This window comes from Olea europaea, chromosome 4 (genome assembly GCF_002742605.1).
Source record: "Olea europaea var. sylvestris chromosome 4, O_europaea_v1, whole genome shotgun sequence".
Lineage (NCBI taxonomy): Eukaryota > Viridiplantae > Streptophyta > Magnoliopsida > Lamiales > Oleaceae > Olea > Olea europaea.
In genome coordinates, this window is record NC_036240.1 from 2,111,530 (window position 1) to 2,133,294 (window position 21,765).

The 21,765-nt window shown below is 32.7% G+C and overlaps 1 protein-coding gene across 1 annotated transcript; it reads right to left on the reverse strand.

Moving 5' to 3' along the window:
• Positions 1-12,456: 12,456 nt before the first annotated feature.
• Positions 12,457-20,325, reverse strand: LOC111393250 (RNA-binding protein 38-like). Its single transcript, XM_023018691.1, has 8 exons — positions 19,428-20,325; positions 19,081-19,204; positions 17,972-18,101; positions 15,063-15,099; positions 14,743-14,968; positions 14,326-14,436; positions 14,126-14,214; positions 12,457-12,909 (listed from the first exon to the last, which is right to left on the reverse strand). The coding sequence occupies exons 1-6, from the start codon at positions 19,662-19,664 to the stop codon at positions 14,339-14,341; spliced, it is 852 nt and encodes a 283-aa protein (XP_022874459.1). The 5' UTR covers positions 19,665-20,325; the 3' UTR covers positions 12,457-12,909; positions 14,126-14,214; positions 14,326-14,338.
• Positions 20,326-21,765: the final 1,440 nt, after the last annotated feature.

Sequence of the window (21,765 nt, forward strand, 5' to 3'; positions counted from 1 at the left end):
TGATTCATAAAAATTTGCTTTGCATATTTTTCAAATTTTTGTGGATGGAGGATATAAGATTGAGATGTTGAATTTGTCTAGATAATAATGATTTTTATGATATAGTTGGGAAAATAGACGTATAGTCCTGCATTTAAAATGTACATGTTGAATAAGTAAGAAAAAGCTAAACAATAACGAAATTAGAAGAAGCGATAGTCCTGCATTTAAAATGCACATGTGCCATTTTAGGTTATGGGATCTCATTTTACTCCGAAACTGGTTCAGAACACTATAGAATACTTGTACATGTTGAATGAACAAGAAAAAGCAAAACGAACGTGAAATTAGTAGAAAACGACACTCCTACTTGAATTCCCAAGTTGTACATGTTGAACGATTGCACATTCTATGCTTTGTATACCATATACCATAAATCATAAACCCTAAGCCTTAATCCCAAAACGACACTCGTACGTTTAAAACGTCTAGAAGCCATTTTGGGTCTCACTATCTCGATTTCACTCCATAATAAGTTGATAGTATCCTAGAACATCTTAGAAGACTTATACAAGTTAAATGAGCTAATTTGTTGAGTATCTTATTTCGTCATTGGAGTATCATAGAATTTTAGTAACTTACATTCATTCGTAGTGAAATCCAGTGTAATTTATTTATGGAACAATATTGTTAGTCACTATCCAGTTAACTTTTATAACTACTTTGATATCTAAATATAATGAAAACATATATTTGTTCATTTTTCATGTGAATACTGTTAACCTATAGTTGACTTCATCCTCAATATTTTAATCATAACAAATAAGATTAATATTATTTCTAACAATTTATTTTGAGTGATGATAGTTCAATATTAAAATCTATCAAACAATATATATCGGACTTGAAATGAAGATCAAATTGGAAGTTGTTTATCCATTCAAGTTAAATCATTCGAGATGAGAGCTTATAAGATAAACATTAAGAAAAGTCAAGAAAGAAGTCAAACATTGAAAACCAATGATAAGAAAGATAAAAATCAAAAGTTTAAGAGTCAAACATGGAAGAAACTTCGAAGGCTAGACTTTCTAGATCATATGTAAAGCTATAACACTTCGATCCTTAGTAATGAATGACAATGGCTCAAAAATCATTTTGTGCACAAAAAGTTATTTTTCACCATCACTTGCATAAAATATTTTAATCAAAAGTAAGATTAATTTTTTTTCAAAGTCATACTTGAACTTAGATCACATTTAAAAAAAAAAAAAAAAAAAATTAACGCTCAACCAGAAGTCCCTTTTTTGACCATTGCACAACAGATAATTTGGTCGTCCGGTTGCAAGCAAACATCCGATTAGGTTGTCAGGATGGACATAAACTTTTCGTTTTGAATTCTATAAATAGCACTTCACTTCCATTCATCACAACAACTATGAAGAGTGTTTCCTTGTAAGATATACTTCCAAAAAAAATCTTATTCGGGCATAATTTTTATTTTCATTTCATTTATTTTTTCGTAGCAAAAACTTTGATTGTTGAATTAAATTTCTTGGATCATTTATTTAATTAAAGTTTTTCATTTCTCTTTGTGCTTAACTTATTTATACCAATTTAAAAAGAGAGATATATTTTTTAAGAAGATATTTGCATTTACATTACATAAATCTTTCTACTTCTTCATATTGAAAACTTTCATTGTTAAATCAAATTTTTTGAAACGATTTCTCTCATCAAAATTTTTCATCTATCCTTATTCTCAACTTATTTATATCAATTTTAAAAGAGATATATTTTTGAAGAAGATCTTTGCATTTATATTGCATAAACTTTTCAATTTCTTCATATTAAAAATTTTGATTGATTGAATCAAATTTGTAAAATTATCATATTTATCAAAGTTTCATATTTCTCTCTTAGTGCTTAATTTATTACACTCATCCATTAAAGAGAGATATTTCTCAAGAAGGTCTTTTTGAAGTTATATAGTATTTACTTCATCTTAATCTTTTCATTGAAAAACTTTGATTGATTGAATCAAACTTATAAAAACATCATATTCATCCAAGTTTCTCATTTCTCTCTTAGTACTTGATTTATTATAATTATTCGTTAAAAGAGAGATATTTCTTGAGAAGATTATTTGAATTTACATTACATTTAATTCTTCTTTATCTTCTCATTGAAACAGTTTGATTGGTTGAATATAATTTTTAATTGTTATTTTCATCAAAGTTTTTCGTCTAACACTTGAAATATCATTTATTACTATTCATGAAGTGTTAGACTCTCTTAGTACTTAATTTATTTTGTATTATTTATCAAGAGAGAATTTGATTGTAAAATCACTTTGATAAAGTGTGGTTCGTGTTGAGGTCCCGAAAAGCTTAACATTCTATAAGGATTGGTACTCCTTGTTGTAAGTCACCGTGTGGATCATATTGAAATCCCGTAAAACTCAAAGTAAAGGATTGGTGCTCTTTATTTGTAAGTCACCGAAAGTGTTGTAAACGATTGAATTGCACCATAAGTCAATTAACATAGTGAAAAATGTCTTGCTCGTGCCAAAGAGTTTGGTGACGGAGGACATAGATCATTACTTTGGATCGAACCTCCACAATTATATCGTTTGCATTCTCTCCCCTTTACTTATCGCTTTTATATTTATGTTTATTATTTGAATTTATCAATTTAGTCTTTGCTTGCTTTCTTATTTGTGTCTATTTGTTTAATTGACATATTTGCTATCATATTGGTTTATATATAGAATTAATTTTCGAAAAAGTTTTAAAAACCAATTCAACCCCTCTTGATTATTCATTCCTGGGCATTCAGATACGAATAAATATAAAGTACAATGAACACATAAATAGTTAAAACGACAACCTGCCATTTTGGAGTAAAAGTTACTTACCTTAGTTCGGATATAAGTCTAGTATAATTTATTCATGAAACAATGGTATTGGTCATTCACATAAAACTTTTTATTGACACTAGTATCCAAATATGATGAAAATTTGCATTCGTTCATTTTGATTTTGATACGAGTGAAATAAGATAAAATAGATATGAAATTAGTTAAAACAACACAAATCATTTAAAATGACAATATGCTATGGGATACTAATTTTACAGTTAAATATAGTGAAAACTTGTCTATATAATTTTTCATGTGAATACAAGAGAATAAGTGAAAATGAACTGAAATTAGTTAAAATATCATTGAACTGTCTATAACAACTTGTTGTTTTAGGTCACGAACTCTTAATTTCACTTCAAATATAGTTAAAAATTGTTTTAAATTCCCATGTGGATGCCAGTGAATATAAAGTGATCTGAATATGAAATTAGTTAAAATGGCATTTACTTGTGTAAAAAGGCGGCAAGTCATTTTGTTGTTGATTTTAAATTGGGTATGGAAAGTGAGAATGATAGTAGAATTTATGTTTGAAGAATTTGGCAAATTATGATTTAAATTTTGGACATTTTAGACATTTCAAATGAAGGGTCTTTAAGATTTCATATTATAAAATAGAATAAATGCTGATTTACAAAACATTACCGAGAATAGACTATTTTACCAAAAATCATTGTTGACTAAGCTTTTTAAGCAAATTTCCCAATTAATTTTATGCCAGAATAAGCCATAGTTTGGCAGTTTAAAGATGGGCGAAAACGGAACCAGTCGAGCCGACTGTACACAAAGTTTTAATAGAAAAATAAAATAAAAAATTAAGGGTGCATTAGATTTGCTATTTTCAAGCCGCTTTCAGTTTTCAATTTTGCAAAACACTAAAACATGGAAAAAAAAAGTTTATAACATAAAACTTAAAATGCATTTTTGATGTTTTGAACATTTTCAGTGAAAATTCTGAAAACACTCAAAATATAGAAAACAGGAGTTTAAATAAAATTTTAAAAAATAAAAAAAATTCTAACAAATCAAATTTTAATTTTTAAAAAAAATAAAATTCAAAAAATAAAATTTATAAATTCTCAAAAATTAAAATTAAAATTCTGAAAAAGTGAAATTACAAAAATTTTTAAAAAATAAAAATTATAAAAATATATATAGTTCAAGCCCTTAATAATTATTTACATAAAAATATTTTTTAAAAAAAATATATTTATGCAAAACACAAACAAAAATATTTTCAATCCACGTTATTAATTTTTAATTACATTTCCTATATTTTGAAAATTTAATTTATTATTTTTTTAGTTTTGTAGTGAGGAAAAATATTGTAAAATTTATCAACTTTAAAATTAATTGATAATATATTAATATAAAATTATTCTATTTTTGTTGAACAATCAAATTTAATGGAATAAAATGCTATAAAATAATTTTTCAGAATTTTAAAGCAAACATGTTCTCTAATTTTCTATTTTGAGATATATTTTTTCAAAATAACAAACCAAAAGCGTTTTTAGTAATTTTAAAATAGACATTTAAAACTAGAAACTAAAAATAAATTCAAAAATGAAAAATGAAAACAGAAACACAAATCAAACGAGCCTTCGACCAACACAATTTCATTCTCTCTCCATCTCTCTCTACTTTATTTAACTCTTTACACCATCCGCTTCTCTCTCTGCCTTCTCTCTCTAACAGTAGTGCTCGTCATCGACACTATTCAGTGACGAGCTTTACTATGGTAGTGAGGCACAATGATGATAACTGCATAGTGGCACTTGCCTTTGTGAACAGCGGTCCTGGCCAAAGATCGTTGGTGGTTTTCTCTTTATTGGTGATTTTTTGATCTATGGGTGGGTGATTTTTTGTAGGCGATTGCTGGTGGGTGAATGACGTGGTTGTGTAGGTGATGGTAGAGATGCCGATGGTGGACAGATCAAATGCAGTGCAAACTTGTAAATCTTTTGTTGTGTGATTTACTACATGTAAATTATTATCTGCGATGTTGATCCAATTGCATGTGATCAGTTCTTTTGGATCTGTGACTTTAGACATTGATTTTTTACCTGTTATATTGAACTAATGGTCAACGACCAATTCTCTTGGATCTGTTACCAGTAGACATTAACCTGCTACCTATATAAAATGGCATGTTAACTGTTACCTACGATCTGTAATATATGAAATGTGACCTACAAACTTGAATCTATGACATGTTATTTGTGTGCAAAGACATGTGACATTTGATTCGTGACCAATTAATATTGATCTATGACCTTTTAACTTTGATCTATGATGTATGCAATATAACTTGTGACCTATGAATGGTAACTAGTGAAATGTACATGTAACCTGTAACATGTAAACTTGAATTTGTGACATGTTATTAGAGCACAAAGACGTATGAGATATAATCCATGACCAATTAATATTGATCTATGATTTGTTCACATTGACCAATAACTTATACAATATGGCATGTGACTGTTCTATTTGATTTGTGAATATTTATTAGTGATAATTCTATTTGATCTGTGAATATTTATAAGTGACCTATGTATAATGAGTTGTAATAGTTGACCTATCACCACTACTAGATATCGACATGCCATTTAACATAAATTCTATGAACATTTGACCATTGTTAGCACCACCCCTACAAAACCATCATAAAACAACTGCAAAAGCACTACAAAATCATTACAAATAAGTCTAATCCAAACAAGAAAAGCAGACCAGAAAATCAACTGATCATACCAAATGGGTTACATTACCAAAATCTTGATTTTCATTAGTCAAATGATTTTACTAATCTCCCAAAATCCAAGAAGCCCAGATCGGATTACCATCCAATTTTATCAATAATAAAATTTCAACAGCCTATCTCATCTGAATCCTCCATGGACGAACCTGATTTGGAATCTATCACGTAAATGAAAGAGATGATTTGCACAAAACCACCACAAATAATGTTATCGAATTTCGACAAGGCACCGTCAAAGGAGCCGTCTCTGCTCGTGGCATCTATTGTCGAAATAGTGAGTATGGGGGAAATGGATATCTAGGATAGAGTGATTAAGAGGAGGAAGACATATGAGAGAGAGAGAGAGAGAGATTGCATGCATAAATTAATTTATAATATTGTTAATAATATTGAACACCTGGTAAATGAATAATGAAATCTTAAACTTGATTATAGTATTGTATTCTTTAAAAATTGATTGCACGGCAATTTACACTTTTATTATTACCTACAATATTATACCATAATCATCCCTACGAGCAACTCACGAGAAAAACCCACCTATTATTTTGTCGGATTAGAGATAAATTCCTTGTAATTATAAAATTTAAGTTTTATGCAAGTTTTTTTTAAAATATTTATCGAATTAATATATGTTCCATTGCAATAGAGATACAATCAAAATCGCCTTATGTAATTTGATTTTTGTATGAAATTATGTAATAATTGTATTGTTTCTATATAAATAAGAAAATAAACAAATATTTATTTGACACATTAATTCAACTAGTAAACCTATTTCTTAAAATATATATATATATATATATATACTATTGATGATTTTAATAATTTAAGATCAATGAGGTATTTTTTATTAGTTAAATTAAAAAATAATTTAACCACTATTCATAATTACTACCATGTTTTTAATTTTTTGTACTTACTTGATATGCACAAAAATTGCAGCCGGACTCCGAACTTTCAAGCATAACCCGAGGTGTTTATCTCGAGCATAAATGTTCCCCAAAACCCTCATAAATGTGGTCGGGCCCATCCCCTAAAGTTGGGCTCGTATGGTCGAGCCCTATTAAGGTTGAACCCACATAATCAAAATATTCCCCCTCATGCCCTTATCTAGTAACTTTTACATGTTTTAGTATTCCCATGACTTAATCGTTCATCCTTATCCAAAATATTAAACGTATTACAATCCAAGTCAAACTCCTAAATGATTATGTGATATAACTCAATCACTGTACAAGATAAGGATTATAAGTGGTTGAATCATTTTACAATTCTACCACTAACATCTATAAGTACTGCACTAATGTTCATTATTCAGGTACGTTTTTACAATACAATTTCATTACATAGTTTCACATAAATTCCTCGTCTGACTTAAGAATCGGAGGGGCGATGAGGACACAACTTGTTGCCTTTTTTCAGGTATTGGAAGGCTCTATTCATGCTCGTTCTCGGCCCTCAATCTTGGAAAATCACAGGTACAATTTTTGGCATCATTATTGGCACCATCCGTGGGAATTCAGTACAATAACCATGCTTTTACCACATCAAAAAGCTATGGCAAAAGAGATATCTTCCGGCCAGTCTTCTGCTTGAAATTGAAAAAGACATCAATCAAGAATGGACTTAATTTTCTCTCTACAAGAAGGGTGATTTTTGCCCCCGTATGCATCCACCGCACTTATCACCCATACCACCACCTTGCCACAAGGAAACTGTCCTCTACACCGACGACCTCTCACCAAAAACACAATCCAAATATTCAATCTAGGGGCAGAAATTGATGCAAATCTGCCTCGATCTGCGTACCCTATACAAATCGATTCTGCCACTTCCGATGACACCCATGGCCATCCACCACCTGTCATCTCCCATCATCTACACTACCATCCTAATGTATTAACATTACCAAAAAACAAGCCAAGTTAGCACGCACAATGAGGCAGTAGCGCCTTTTCCAATTTTAGGGGTCCTACGTCATTTTTCCACCAAATTGCCGCTATTCGAGCATCCAACATCCTCATACAACCTTGGGTGTGCATTCAATTGATTCAATTAAGCCTCCAATCGATCCAATTTTTTCAAATCAATTCTGTCCCAATTCGCTTGCCTAACGTGATTGTCGTGTCTTCTTCAATTGATGGATCTTACATCATTATTCAAGCCAATTACCAACAACAAAATGCTCAGCACTATCATACGACCATAGGTGTGGAACCAATTGAAGCAAAGTCAGCCACCAAGAAAGAGGAAAAATGCCACGGGAATAATCATCGCAACTTTTCACTTCACCGTCCACCTTGATATCGTTTCTTGAAGTTCTATCCTAAAAATAAAAAAAATAAAAAAAAATAAAAAAAACTTTGCACTAGATTTGAGAAGAATGAATGCTCAGAAAGATAAAACCTGTTAAGGATTTGATGTGCACACAAGTTGTTTGAGAAAAAGTCCAAGAAAGTTCAAATTTCTAGTAATGAAAACCAAGGTAATCGTTGTTCAATACAGCCTTTGGCAGTCAACAATCATCGTTGAGACCACCTTCGGTAGCCATTATAGTCGGTTACCTGTGGTAGATTCGAAAGTTCTCACAGAAGTGGATAGTAGCTTTGACGGCGGCGAATGAGCACAGTTGTCCCTTTTCTCTTCTATTTCTGCTATAAAGGTTATTTTACATACCTGAATTGTAGAGGACGTGGAACTTTCGACTGTGACTAGAGGTAGAATAGAAGAATGGTGAGGATGTTTCAAAAAGGATTAATCTTGTTGTAGGTACATAGGGGTGTCCATCATAGGGGTACATAGGGGTGTCCATAATGGACACCTGGCACTCCCCTATTGGAAAGGGCGTCAGTGGGCCAGGCACTCCCTCCAATAGGGGGATGCCGGGTGTCCATAATGGACACCCTTATATATCCCCCTATATATATGTAGCAAAGTCTTTTCAAAAATATTGTAGTTGGAGGCAGAGCTTAGCTGTTGCCGGTAATTCTGAAAATATTATTGGAATGAAATAAAAAAGAGAATATGCCAATATTTCAGTGGAGTTGGGCCAATATTTCATGTAAATTGAGCCCAACAATTTATTTTCATTGGGCCATTTCTATTGGTAGAGAATTATTGCCATTTGGTCTCTTTAATGGGCTGCCATTCAAATTGTGGAAAGTTGGGTTGATTTATTTTCATTTGGGCCTTATCACTCTTTAGCCCGTCTAGGTTTATGGCTTCGATTGGGCCTAAATCTGGTCTTCTTCACATGGGACCATAAATGGGGAGTTATTATCTTCCTGTTCAGCACATCTTTTGGATTCTTTTCCTCCTACTCGGGCTTCCACAATTGTTTCAAATACCTTGGAGGCTACACGTGCTCGTGCTCTCGAAGAACACCAATTCATCTATATCGACCTACAAAAATAATTATGGGTACTATAGCTTGGATAGAGGAATCGGTCAGCTCAGTGACATATAGATTGATATCAACAACTTATAAAAAAGGAAGCAATCATTTTAATTATTTTGCTTTCATTCCTATTTTCTTATCTCTTCATCATCATGCCTATAATTTCTTTTGCTCAAATCAAACTGGTTTCCATTTATCTAACACATCTGCCATTAATTATATGCCACATTTTATGAAGTTTTATGCTTGAGGCTTGCTTTAGTTGGGTTGCTAGCCACCAATTGCATTTTGTTAGGTTTGATATGAGTGGGCCAATTTCTTAAATTTTTAACAATGCTTACTATTCTCAGAATGTCATTATGAATTTGGCGTCCTGGATAAGGAAAATATGCATGAACTCCTTTGATGCAAACGACCCCATAAATTTTTACATTTATGAATGAGTTAGTGCTTAAAGTAATTTTAGAGTGTGTTTAAAGTTGGTGTGAGTAACATACTTTACACATGGCATGGTGGGCGATTAATTGCTTTGAGAATCATGCTCTTTAGGTGGTCGGTTTATAAATCGATTGGATTTAATAGCATATTTTAATATGATCAACTTAAATCTACATGATTATAACTCCTCTAGTCCATTACCTGATTATTTTGGAGGCATGTTGACTGTTCAGATCTTAAATTCAGCAGACAAAAACTTCAATACAGTTACTGGAGTTGATTGCGCCTCACTCGTTGCGTTTATTTAGGCTATCTCTGCATGACTATTTATTTTCGAAGCTGTCTCCAGGATTTATTTTCCATGTGAACTTGTTGGCTTATATACACAGTTCTACGATCATTGGCTCGAGTTTAATGAGGTCATCATCTGGGAAAAATAAATCTGCCACAGCTTGAAATGAATAAATATTTAGGCTCAAATAAGTGTTTTCAAGTGAATTACAGCAGCATAGGTAGACACGTTCTCATTTTGTAACATTTTGTTTATTCTATTAATAACAAAAAATATATTGCACCAAATAAACATACCAAACAAGAACTCAAAATCTTTAATGTAAGGATATAAACTTTTCGCATCTCTAAATACATTAAGACTATCACATGTTTCAGTCACGTACTTAAAGGCGACTTTTATTTTCGACGCTAGAAATCTTATTCTTATTATTTTAACACTTTAAACTAGACGTTCCCAATGCATTTGTGATAGTGCCTTAAGTTCGAACCTTTCACATTATACTAAAATAACCTATTATGTATGTATATCTTTTCAGTATAAGTATCAAAGACAATAAACAAAAGTTGGATAATTTGCAAAGGATTGAAAGGTCAAGTAAAAAATAAAAGAAACGACAAAAAGAAAAAAATAAATAGAACGAAGAGTCAACTTGAAAATAAGGAAAATAAACAAAAAGAGAAATCGTGAATATATTAAAAAAAAAAATTTCGCTTTGAAGAATATAAGACTTCCTAAAAAAATATATATTATTTATTGCATAAAAATATATTATATAATTTTTTTTTTTTTTAGGCAGGCCCTTACCAAGACAGTTTTTAATTGCTTACCCCTCCCGTAATCAGGATAGCCACTAATTATTTACTATTTAGTATCGTTTAATACCATATGAAAGTCAAACATATGGTTGAAGAAGTTAACCAGCTCTATCATCTCTTAGAAAAGGTTATGCTTTCTAGAAAAACGAACTTTGGGTTCTGACTCGAATCTATTCTGGACTACTCACTTGGTAATTCTTACTCCTAAGCTTTGTCCTGGTACAAGCACCTCTAAGCCTTGCCCTGCAAGCACCATTTAAACTTTGTCCCGTGCAAGCACACCTAAGCCAACTCTGCGCAAGCACCATTTAAGTCTTGCCATGTGCAAGCACCTAACCCTTACCCCACGCAAGCACCATCTAACTCTTACCCTCGTGTAAGCACCTTAGCTTTGACCCGCGAAAGTACCATTTAAGCCTTGTTCAACGCAAGCACCTCTAAGTCTCGCAATGCATCAAGTAAAAAAAACCCTGACCATAGGTCTATCCCGAGCTTGTTAAGCTCAACTTATTCTCAAATTCATTGGAACAGAGCTCGGGATATTATTTCACGCTGTGCTCGAGGGGCCTGTCCTCGAACTTAATTCATTGTCAAATTTTGCTACAAGGACTGGGGGTAACTCTGTCATATTGGGCTTGAAGGCCAGTGCTCGAGCTCAATACCTTGTTTGAAATCCTAGCCACAAGAGCTTGATATATTATTTCACATTGGGCTCGGCCTATGTCCTCGAGCTCAATTCATTGTCACACCCCAACCAACAAGCTTGGGAGAATTATATTTAGAATAGGATCGAGCTTTCACTTAGCCTCCTATATGAAACTTTGTCCATTGGTTGAGCTCATTCCTTTCAAAAATTTTCAAAAGCCTCGAGATCGAGCTCCTTCATTTCAAATTTTAAACAAAGCTTGAGTTAAAGCTCTTTATTTTCAACTTCTAAATTAGGTGAGGGTTACCACCACATCCTTTCCCGATAGACTCGAAGCTCTTCATAATCAAGCGTAAAGGTTAAGCCCTTACTTTCAAATTTTTTAACAAAGCTCGAGATCGAGCTCTTTTTCTAAACAAGGTAAGGATCAAGCTCTTTCAAAATTTTTAAAATAGTTAAAACTTGCTATCCTAGATCTATGTGTTCAAGAGCCTATCGACTTGACATGAGTATGCCTATTCTTGAACTTAATATGCTTATGCATCTCATGCCAAAAATTTCCACATTATGCATGAACTCTTGACATAGATGCACGGGGACCTGTGATATGCACAAAAATTGTAGTCCGACTCCGAACTTTCAAGCATGGCCTGAGGCGTTTAACCCGAGCATACATGTTTCCCAAAATCCTCATAAATGCAGTCTAGCCCCTCCCCTAAAGTCGGGCTCGTATGGTCGAGCCTTATTAAGGTCGAACCCACATTATCAAAATATTGCCCCTCATACCCTTATCTAGTAACTTTCACATGTTTTAGCCTTTCCCATGACTCAATTGTTCATCCTTATCCAAAATATGAAACATATTACAATCAAAGTCAAATTCCTAAATGTAATTGCGATATATCTCAATCACTATACAAGATAAGGATTACAAGTGGTTGAATGATTTTACAACTCTACCACTAACATCTATAAATACTGGATTAATGTTTATTATTAAGGTACGTTTTTACAATACAATTTCAGTACATACTTTCACATAAATTCCCCATCCGACTTAAGCATCGGAGGGGCGACGATGACACACCTCGTTGCCTTTTTTAAGTAGTGGAAGGCTTTGTTCGTGGATTCTCGACCCTCAATCTCGAAAAATCACAGGTACAATTTTTGGCATCATCAGTACTTATTTGAACACAGAAGAATACATGTATTCTAGATTGTGCACAATAGAAAGAGTACTCTTTCTATATAAACCTAGAGCTTCTTTCATAATTTGAACCCAAGCTCTAAAATAATCCATATTACAGTATTAGAATCCAATAAAAGCCCAAAAACTGTAATGCAGAAAATGCTGACCCAACTTTTCAAATAAAATATAGGATGCAACACACAGACCAGAGATTATCTACACACCCAAAATGCGGGGAATTGGTCTCCAAAAGAATCATATGTTGATTCTACAATGGCCTTTTTACATGGGACATGGGTGCCAGAAAACAATTCTGGCCACCATTAGTCTCTGAATCTTTGCCGGTCATCCATTAGACCAGCAGAGTATGAGAATTTAGATACAGTGAAGTGAATGAAGTGCCATTCACACGTTCCATTTCCTCTCTCAGACATTGACTTCTCTGGTGAGCATGACAATGCAAGACCTGCACAAGTTACAGACATCAGATTAACAAAGAAATGCCAAGCAAATGCAAGTTAACTTTCAAAGTTCCTTCCATTATCAAAGACACATCTCAATCCCGCTTCATAATTCATATAAAAAATGTAAGACTGATACAAGGATAATTTAACCCCTTTCTTCTCTTTCAAACGTGGATGAGCGTAACTGGTTTTGTTAGGGTTGTATTGAACTGTTTATTCGCCAAAATGTTGTGCAGAACATATAGAAAGTCAATATGAAGAGATCTTTTATGAACAATCAAATGCCTCAATCTTAAGCAAGAAAATTGTCAAAAACTCTTCACCCCTTCAGCACTAAACACTTTAATAGCCAAAATATTGAGCAGCACATGTAACACAAAAGATATGGTGAAAAAGAAATTTCTACAGCTGAATAAAAGGTTGTTGCAATAAAGGCTTAACTTCTTGATTTGTTGTTAATGTAGAATCGAGTGCATATTTGTTATGGAGTAAATAAAATAATGCTAATTAACTAGGTCACAGACGTACAACACCATTATTCTATTATAGGTTCTAAAAGAGCTCCCAAGTGTGACCTATAATCTGAAGTACCCTTGAGAGCATGTTTGGCTAAGCTTAAAAGTACTTTCAAGTAAATTTTGTTTCAAAACATGTTTAGATAGGATTCTTTTAAAAGTACTTTCAAGTAATTTTTGTTTCAAAATATGTTTAGATAGGGTACTTTCAAGTAAATTTTGTTTCAAAACATGTTTAGATACGGTATTTTTCTGACTTATAAGTACAAGAAGGTTATTTAGCCCTTGTTTGAGCCCCATTCTTTTCATAAGAATGAATTTTTGAATAGCATATTGATGAAAATTGTGTAATTAAAAAATAAGAAAAAGTTTAGAATATGCGTGTAATATTATTTTATTGAAGAATGTGTGGTTAAAATGATGTCAAAACACTATTTAAGAATGTATTTTTTTCAAAGAATGGGATTCAAACAGGGGCTCATTTTCATGGCGAGGTCAGAATTGCTTTCAAAATAAGTAAACAAAAAGATTATTTATACAAGAACTTGCTTATATATAAACTTATAAGCAAATTTTACAATATTAACCAAACATCAATTTAGTTTAAATTCAAGAAGCAAACTGTAACAGTCTCAAATATGTTGATGAATTCAGTCGAAATTAAACAGGCAAAAATCAATTATTTGAACATTATATAAAATACCTCTAGAATGCAAAATGAATAATTTGCAAGGCTAGATTTGAAGCCCACCACTCAAGTAGCAGTACTGCTGTTCTTAGTCCCGCTGCAGTCTAAGGATACCCGCAAAAGGAGGCATATAATCATAACAGAAGTATCTATCAAGAAAATCACGTGGTAGCAAGGCAAGGAAAAGAACACCAAAAGTGAACATGAAAACTTACCTAGATCAAGACCTCAACCAGAATTTGGGTCAGGACCGCTACCTTGCATGAATTGAGGAGAATGAGCAGGTAGCATGAACTGAGATTGCGGTGGAATATGTGCTGGGACACCTGATACAACCAACACATTACATTAGCCTCAGATCTTCTGTAGAACATATAAAATCGTATATGACATTTCAAAGACAACTTAGTACAGATTTCACGGAAGCTGGCCTGATTCTCCACGAATGTATACAATCTTTTTCACCAGAACATACATAAGCCCCTTCCCAACAAAAATATCCAATATAAACAGAAATGATGTGCTATAGAGGTTAGAACATTGTAGGCATTTGAAAGCTCATGAAGATACACAATTCCAATGGTCTTTCATATACAAGAAAACAAAATGTGTTCAGCAATAAACAGATTTACCAGGGAATGGTGTTGGAATAGTTGGAACAGATGTAGTTGTCACTGCATTGACACTGGTCCCACCAAACTGCATGATCTGGTTCCCAGTCATTGCATATCCTGGCAATGCCGAATAACTATGACTTCCTGGGCTCAACTGGCTGTAAGGATGCGTACTTGTGTTGACTGTTCTAGGTACACCATATATGTGAAGGTAATGCTGACTTCCATAAGGATTATAAACACCCTACAAAGAAAATGAAAAGCTATACGTCGCAATGACTTTATGCAAGTTTACTACCATCAAAGTACTAAGCAGCAAATTTTCCAAAGCTAAAGACCTGATGATAAGAATATTCTGGACTGTATGCAGCATACCTGCATCAATAGAAGGGATGGAGACGATAAATTTATAGAGGTTACCTGAAGGTAAAAAAATTGTACACCATGCCCATACGTTTTGTGAATATAATATAAAGCCCCTGTTTGCCCTCTATTTTAATTTTAATGCATTTTTCTCTTTCTTCTTTTCAGCCACACATTTTTCAATAAAATAATATTGCACGTGAACCAAAATCTTTTCCTTCATTTTTAACCACAAATTCTCCAGACAAAAAAATAAAAATAAAAATAACAACACTATTCCAAAATACATTTTTCCCAAAACCTCATTAAAATGAAGCCCAAACAAGGGCTAAATTAGATGATTCATTTGAAGCATGTACTCAAATAAAGAACAGAGAGGATAGATATGAAGATATGCAAAAAACCATTTGTCATATTATATTATGCGAAATACGTACACAAATAGAGAACAGAGATGATAGACAAGAAGAAATGCAAATAACAATTTGTTATATTATATCCTGTTGAATTATCTTTTCAGACCGCAAACTCGAAGTAATATTAAATAGCTCCAATGAAATATTGAACTATACTCTTTTGAACCGAATTTATATATATTAGCTTGACCGAGCACAAGTATTTAGGTAAAAGGTTGAAGAGTTGTGCTCTAATGTAGTTTTCCAATGATATTAATTGATGAGTAACAATGTAATGTTTAAGACCATATATGTTCAATTTTAAACATGTGAGGCGAGATTGTTTTATTAAGGGTCCTCTCAAAATAACTTGTAAAACAGAAAAAGGTAGCTTGCAAAATAATATTGAAAGGCAGCATATCTAAGAAAATGGATTTTAATTTGCGATATCCCGAAAGAAAATAAAGATGTCCAATTTCAGATAGAGTGTCATTTCCTTATCCAACCCAAATAATAAATCCAAATAAATCAAAAACTTAAAAACCCTTTCAGCTCTACTGGAGGTTTTCTCTTTGCTTGACAGTCGTCCCGTAGATATACCATAATGTAATATGCACAAAATCACATCAAAATTTCAGAAAGGCTTAATCCAAAAACTCAATCGATAATTTCTTATATCACGCTTTCTGTTCTGACCATATCCGTAAGTTCAGAGCCTAAATTCTTAAGAAAATAAATATTACTCCAATACCAGGTAAACATGCATGCTATTGCATGTGGCAATATATTTCCAGCACAAGGAAATTTAACCAAAGGAGATTATAAGAGAAGTCCAGTTTCACTTCTAATGATATCCTTAGATGTAATAACACAATACAAGTAGGTGCAGATTATGCATGCAAGAGATGCTGTTTATATATTGAACCTAGAACCAGAAGATGCATGCATATACTTGTTTATGCACATGACATGTCGATCAACACGCACAGAGAGAGAAAGAACATACACTTGTATGGGATCACCCTCTCATATGCATAGATAGCACCATCATCATATGTCTCAACTAAATAAGCATCCATTTGTATACAAATTTATTAATGATTTAGAAATACAGTCAAGGTTAAATATTAATTTCAACCACACGTTCATAACTACTACTCATTATTATCCACACATTTTATGGGACTCACAACTATTCTTCTTAATTAATTTTCCTACACAGCTGAACAATAAACTTCAACATTATAGATGAGCTAATTAGCATCATTCATGGCATCTACGAAAAGATAATAAAACACAATTCCAAATAACTCGTGGGTTAATAGAACTAGTATCAGCAGATACACACCAGAAGCTGAAATGTTTCATCAAAAATTATAAATTGACAAGATAGACTGAAAGGTATCTGCAGGTAAATAAGTTTATTTCAGACATAATAATTTGCATTCCATGCTACCACATGCAAATGTCAAATCATGCATGAACCAGAATAAGAAGCATGAAGTGAATAAAATACAAAACAAAGAAAATTTTAAATGCAATAGGAGCATCAATCCTACTTTGCATTATCAAAATGTAATTCTTGACTACCTCAGGGCATAAGCTTCAGGGAAGCTGAGACATGAACTGCCTTAGTCTTGCTCCAGAGTCATTTTAGCTTACCAGCCTCACTTTTCTAGATTGATTTTTCATAGGGAAAATCGTTTTGAGGGAAATTTTTGCTCTTAACAAAAACCAACCCTTAAAACCTAAAAAGGAAAAAAAATTGGGAATCACATAAGACAGAAAAGACAAAATAAACAGTCTTCATGTGCACTAGCCCTCTACTCCTACAACTGAAGATGCTCTGAGACCTTTTTTTTAAAATTCAAAGCAAGAAAATCCTTAAATAGCTTATCAATTGTTTAATTTTTTTTACACTTTTAGTTCTAATTGTTGTTCAATGGTCTTTTTATGTGATTACTAATATGTTAATTTATTTATTGCATTCTTGTCAATCCATTCTACGTTTATGGTTTGCAAAATTGACCTTATATTTTTGTTGAATCCTATTACAGATTTTTTAAATGGTTTTATTATGAATAGAATGTTGTACTCTATATTAAATTATTTTACTAGTTTATGTTGAGAATTACACCTCACATCACGAAACCAAAACATCTCCATGAGATATTTTAAACACTGGTGTGAATAAGATGCCAACAAACAGAGATAACTAGAAGCACCAAAACAGTCGCAAAGAGAAATGATAAAGAATTGAAATCCCATATAAATGATACATTCCTGAATTTCATTTACATATTTTCTTTTGTTTCTATAGATTCTAGGTATTCTCACATTCGGGAGCGAGAAGACATAGCAGTAGAAAAAATTTATGATGTGATGCTTCAGAAACGCCAGAAGTATGTATGCAGATCCAGTCAACCTTCACTATCTACAAACATATTCTTAACAGACAATGACTGATATGATCATAATGCATAGCTCACCCGTAGGGAGAATACACCAAGCCTTGTTGGTAGCCATATGTAACCGGCTGTTGGTAGCCAAAATTTCCTATATAAGTACCCCTAGCAGCTGGTTGACCTCCAAGGTAAGGTGCTGGTGATCTGAACCGTCCTATAAGCAACAAAATCAGGAAAAACATATTGTTGTAAACTAGTTTATTGAAATCTTACAGAAAAAGAGAAAAATAAGGAATACTTATCAATCTTTCAATCTTTCACATGATCCAAGTAATAACTCTATTCCGATTCATAAAAATGTGACAATTCCTCTGAAATGCCCCAAGGTACTTGTTCTATGCTTTGAGCTTCCTTATATATAAATTATAAGTATTACCATGCTGGGGCTCCATAATGATGTGAAATACCTCAACTCAAGTCAGTTGTCACTTGAGAAATTAGTAACAATGCAGAAATATCGAATTGATTCACAAAAATTACACCCCTAATATAAGTAAAGATTTTAATGGATTGGATCATTCTTCAATTGCATATGGTTGATAAGATTTAACCAATTTCGTTATTTATTTATCCAATTGGTATAATTGGAATAATGCACTTGTTAAAAACGCTGTGGGGGTGATGTCAAGAGATGTATTTTACTTCTCCAAGGAAATATACTTCAAGATATCATTTTTTCTAGTACAGAGTTCCTATAAAAAGAGGAAATGCCTAACTTTGAGTTCGGATTTAATTATTGGTTTACGCACTTGGTCGAATTTTACATATTTCTCAAATTTTTACCATCATCTTTAAAAAAAATCTGGAATAAGTTCTGAAGTATTATTGCAGGATAAAAAGCATGTACATGAACGTACAATGACACGATTCAACGTAATATACTTTAAACTGGAAACAGGAGAAGATAATTACATCATCCTGTTTACAAAAGTTCACAGCCACAGCACAAGTATATTTCCAATCTAACATCAGGCATTTTGCACAAGTTAAAAATAATTTTCTTAATAGTAGTTAGTACAGCTGTTCTCCGATCAGGATTAAAGCACCAATAAGTTATATTGCTACAGATGATACGCATATAAAAAATTAACAGCAAACAAGCACTATTTGTGTGGCCAGATGAGGTACATTACCAAAAGGAAGTGCTGGCCGAGGTCGCCCCAGGGAGGCCAAATTACAATTTGCTCGCCTTCCATCAATGATTGGAGTTGGATCAGCACATGCTCTTCTAGCTGACTCGGGGTCCCAGAAAGTCACCTAAATACTCCATACAAACATCATTCCCCCAGTCATTAAATTGTCAACCATTCCATTTATTGCATAACACATTAATAACAGAATCCCGCATTGGAGAAATAAAATATTTCGAAGCATGAATGTTGCAAACTTTATACAAATCTAACAATCAAACAAAGCAAATTCTACAGACTTCGATAATAAAAATTATTATTCAAGGAAAAGATAACGAGATAATACTCACAAAACCGTATCCTTTGGATCGGCCTGTGTTCTTATCAGTAATGACTACGGCTTCAAGAATCTCCCCAAACTGCTCAAAATGCTGCCTCAAAATCTCACTTTGCGTTTCCCAGGCTAATCCTCCAACAAAAACCTTAGTGAGAGTGGTATCCACATATGGAGAATTCATGTACAGAAGTCCCCCCGGACCCGAACCTGAGTTTGGACCCGGGAGCGGCGGATGCTGTTGATAAGCCATATCACTGAAATTGCTCAAATTTAACCAGACTTTTTGTGGGGAAATTGAGTGTCAAAGAAAGGGGGTTTAATTAATTATAAAAGCGATAGCAATATAAGTGGTACTGAAGTTGATACAATGAAGAGAAAATATCATTATAACAGGAAAAACCTAGAAAAAGAAAACCAAAGAGAGTGAAAAGGGCATTATTATTATTATTTTAACTATTTATACATGAAAATTCGGATGAAGAGGAGAAATATGAGTTTGAAATAGACGACGCGGCATAAAGATCAAGAACATAGCACCTAAACTGTGAAAAAGGAGATTCAAGGAGCAAAAGAAAATCCAAGAATTGAGGTGGAAAGGGAGTAGAAGTAGGACAAAAAAAGGGAAGTGGGTTCTGACAGAAGTTTAAGAGAACAGAATAAGAACATGTATGGACTACATGGGGTGGTGGGGAAAAGACGAATCATTGGACGAAATTGTTGGTTTTTTTCCTTTGACGATGAAGAATTAATCCGTAACAAAAAATGCTATGTAATATATACATGGAATTAGTTAACTATGGAATTGAGGGATTTACGTTTGAAATTTGATTTTTGAGAGAGGGAGAGGGTGGTGGCGATGGAGAAAGATGATCTGGAAATACAGTCATCATTCCTCCTCCTCACAGTGTGAACGAGCAAAAGGAAATCGAAGTTTGGGGCAAAAAATTGGGCGGCCCGACCGGGCAGCTCTGGGTCCCACTCCCTACCTTGCTATCCTCTTGTTAATCGCCCCATTTGTCCATTTAAATTAAATTTTATTTTTTAATCTTATTTTCAATCACACAATCTCCTATTAAATAATATTATACGCAAATCGAAAATTTTTCTTTCTTTTTGAACTACCCATTTTTCCAAAAAAATATTATTCCACATATTTTAATAATGGGGCCAAACAATTTTTTTTTCTCATTTTCATTTGAAAAAATTGCACATCGAGTTTCCAGCCTCTAATTATTAATTTTAAAAAAAAATCTAAATCATATTTATCCCTTGTTTGAGCCACATTATTGGAATGAAAATACATTTTTGAATAATATATTGATGTGAAATATGTGGTTAAAAAATAAAGAAAAGTTTTGAATTTACGTGTAATATTATTTTATTAAAGAATGTGTGGTTAAAATAAAGTCAAATCACTGTTGAAAAATGTATTTTTTTTTCAAATAATGTGGCTCAAATAAGGCCTTAAAATAAAAGAAATAAGCAAAATGGAACAGAAAATTAGAAGATTCTAATCTCGCACCCGTCTATGGAATATCCCAACTAGGGGTAGGCTTGGGTTAGGTTGAGTCTTTTTTCCCCAACCCAACTTGATCGGTTTGATGAAAATTTAACCCAGCCCAACTCGTGTAAAGGTTGCAATCGGTTTGGGCAACTTGTCAATGAAGATTAAAGTTATCCAATTTTTGGGTCTTGATGTCTTCTTAATACTTAATTTAAATAATGGAATTTGGTTTGTCCTTCCATTGATCAAAATGCAAAGAAAATGAGGAAGACAGTCAGATAATTACACACCAAGACCAAATCAAAAAACACATATAAGATGTTTAAACTAACATAGATGATAGAAGAGCAAGAAGTTGGCATAAAAGATAAAATAAATTTCACCAACCTGTTACCACATTCAAAGTTGGGTTGTGTTTTGACTGAGGAGAGGAAAAGTCCTTGAAACATCATTAACTTTGAAAAGTATATCCTATATTGAGAAAGAATAGCACAGTTTAGAAGAATGTATCTACCAAAAGTAGCTCCTTATTCCAAATAGAAGCAACATAAATTGAAAAAGATAAACTTTTTTATTAATGTCCAAACATAGACTGTGTTTCTTCATTTTTATTTTTTTTAAGGGAAAATAAGCAAAATCAAGCATAAACTTCAATTGTGGTCTTACAAGAACCATAAAATTGAAATGGAACTATGATTACCAATAAATACCCCAACTTACTAAAGTAATAAAGCATAATCAATTGGTAATTTTTCTACAAGGTCTTTAAAATCTACAAATTAATCATGCTTCAACAAAACTTTGAGTTTTTTATTTTATTTTATTTTATTTATGTTTTCCATCTTTT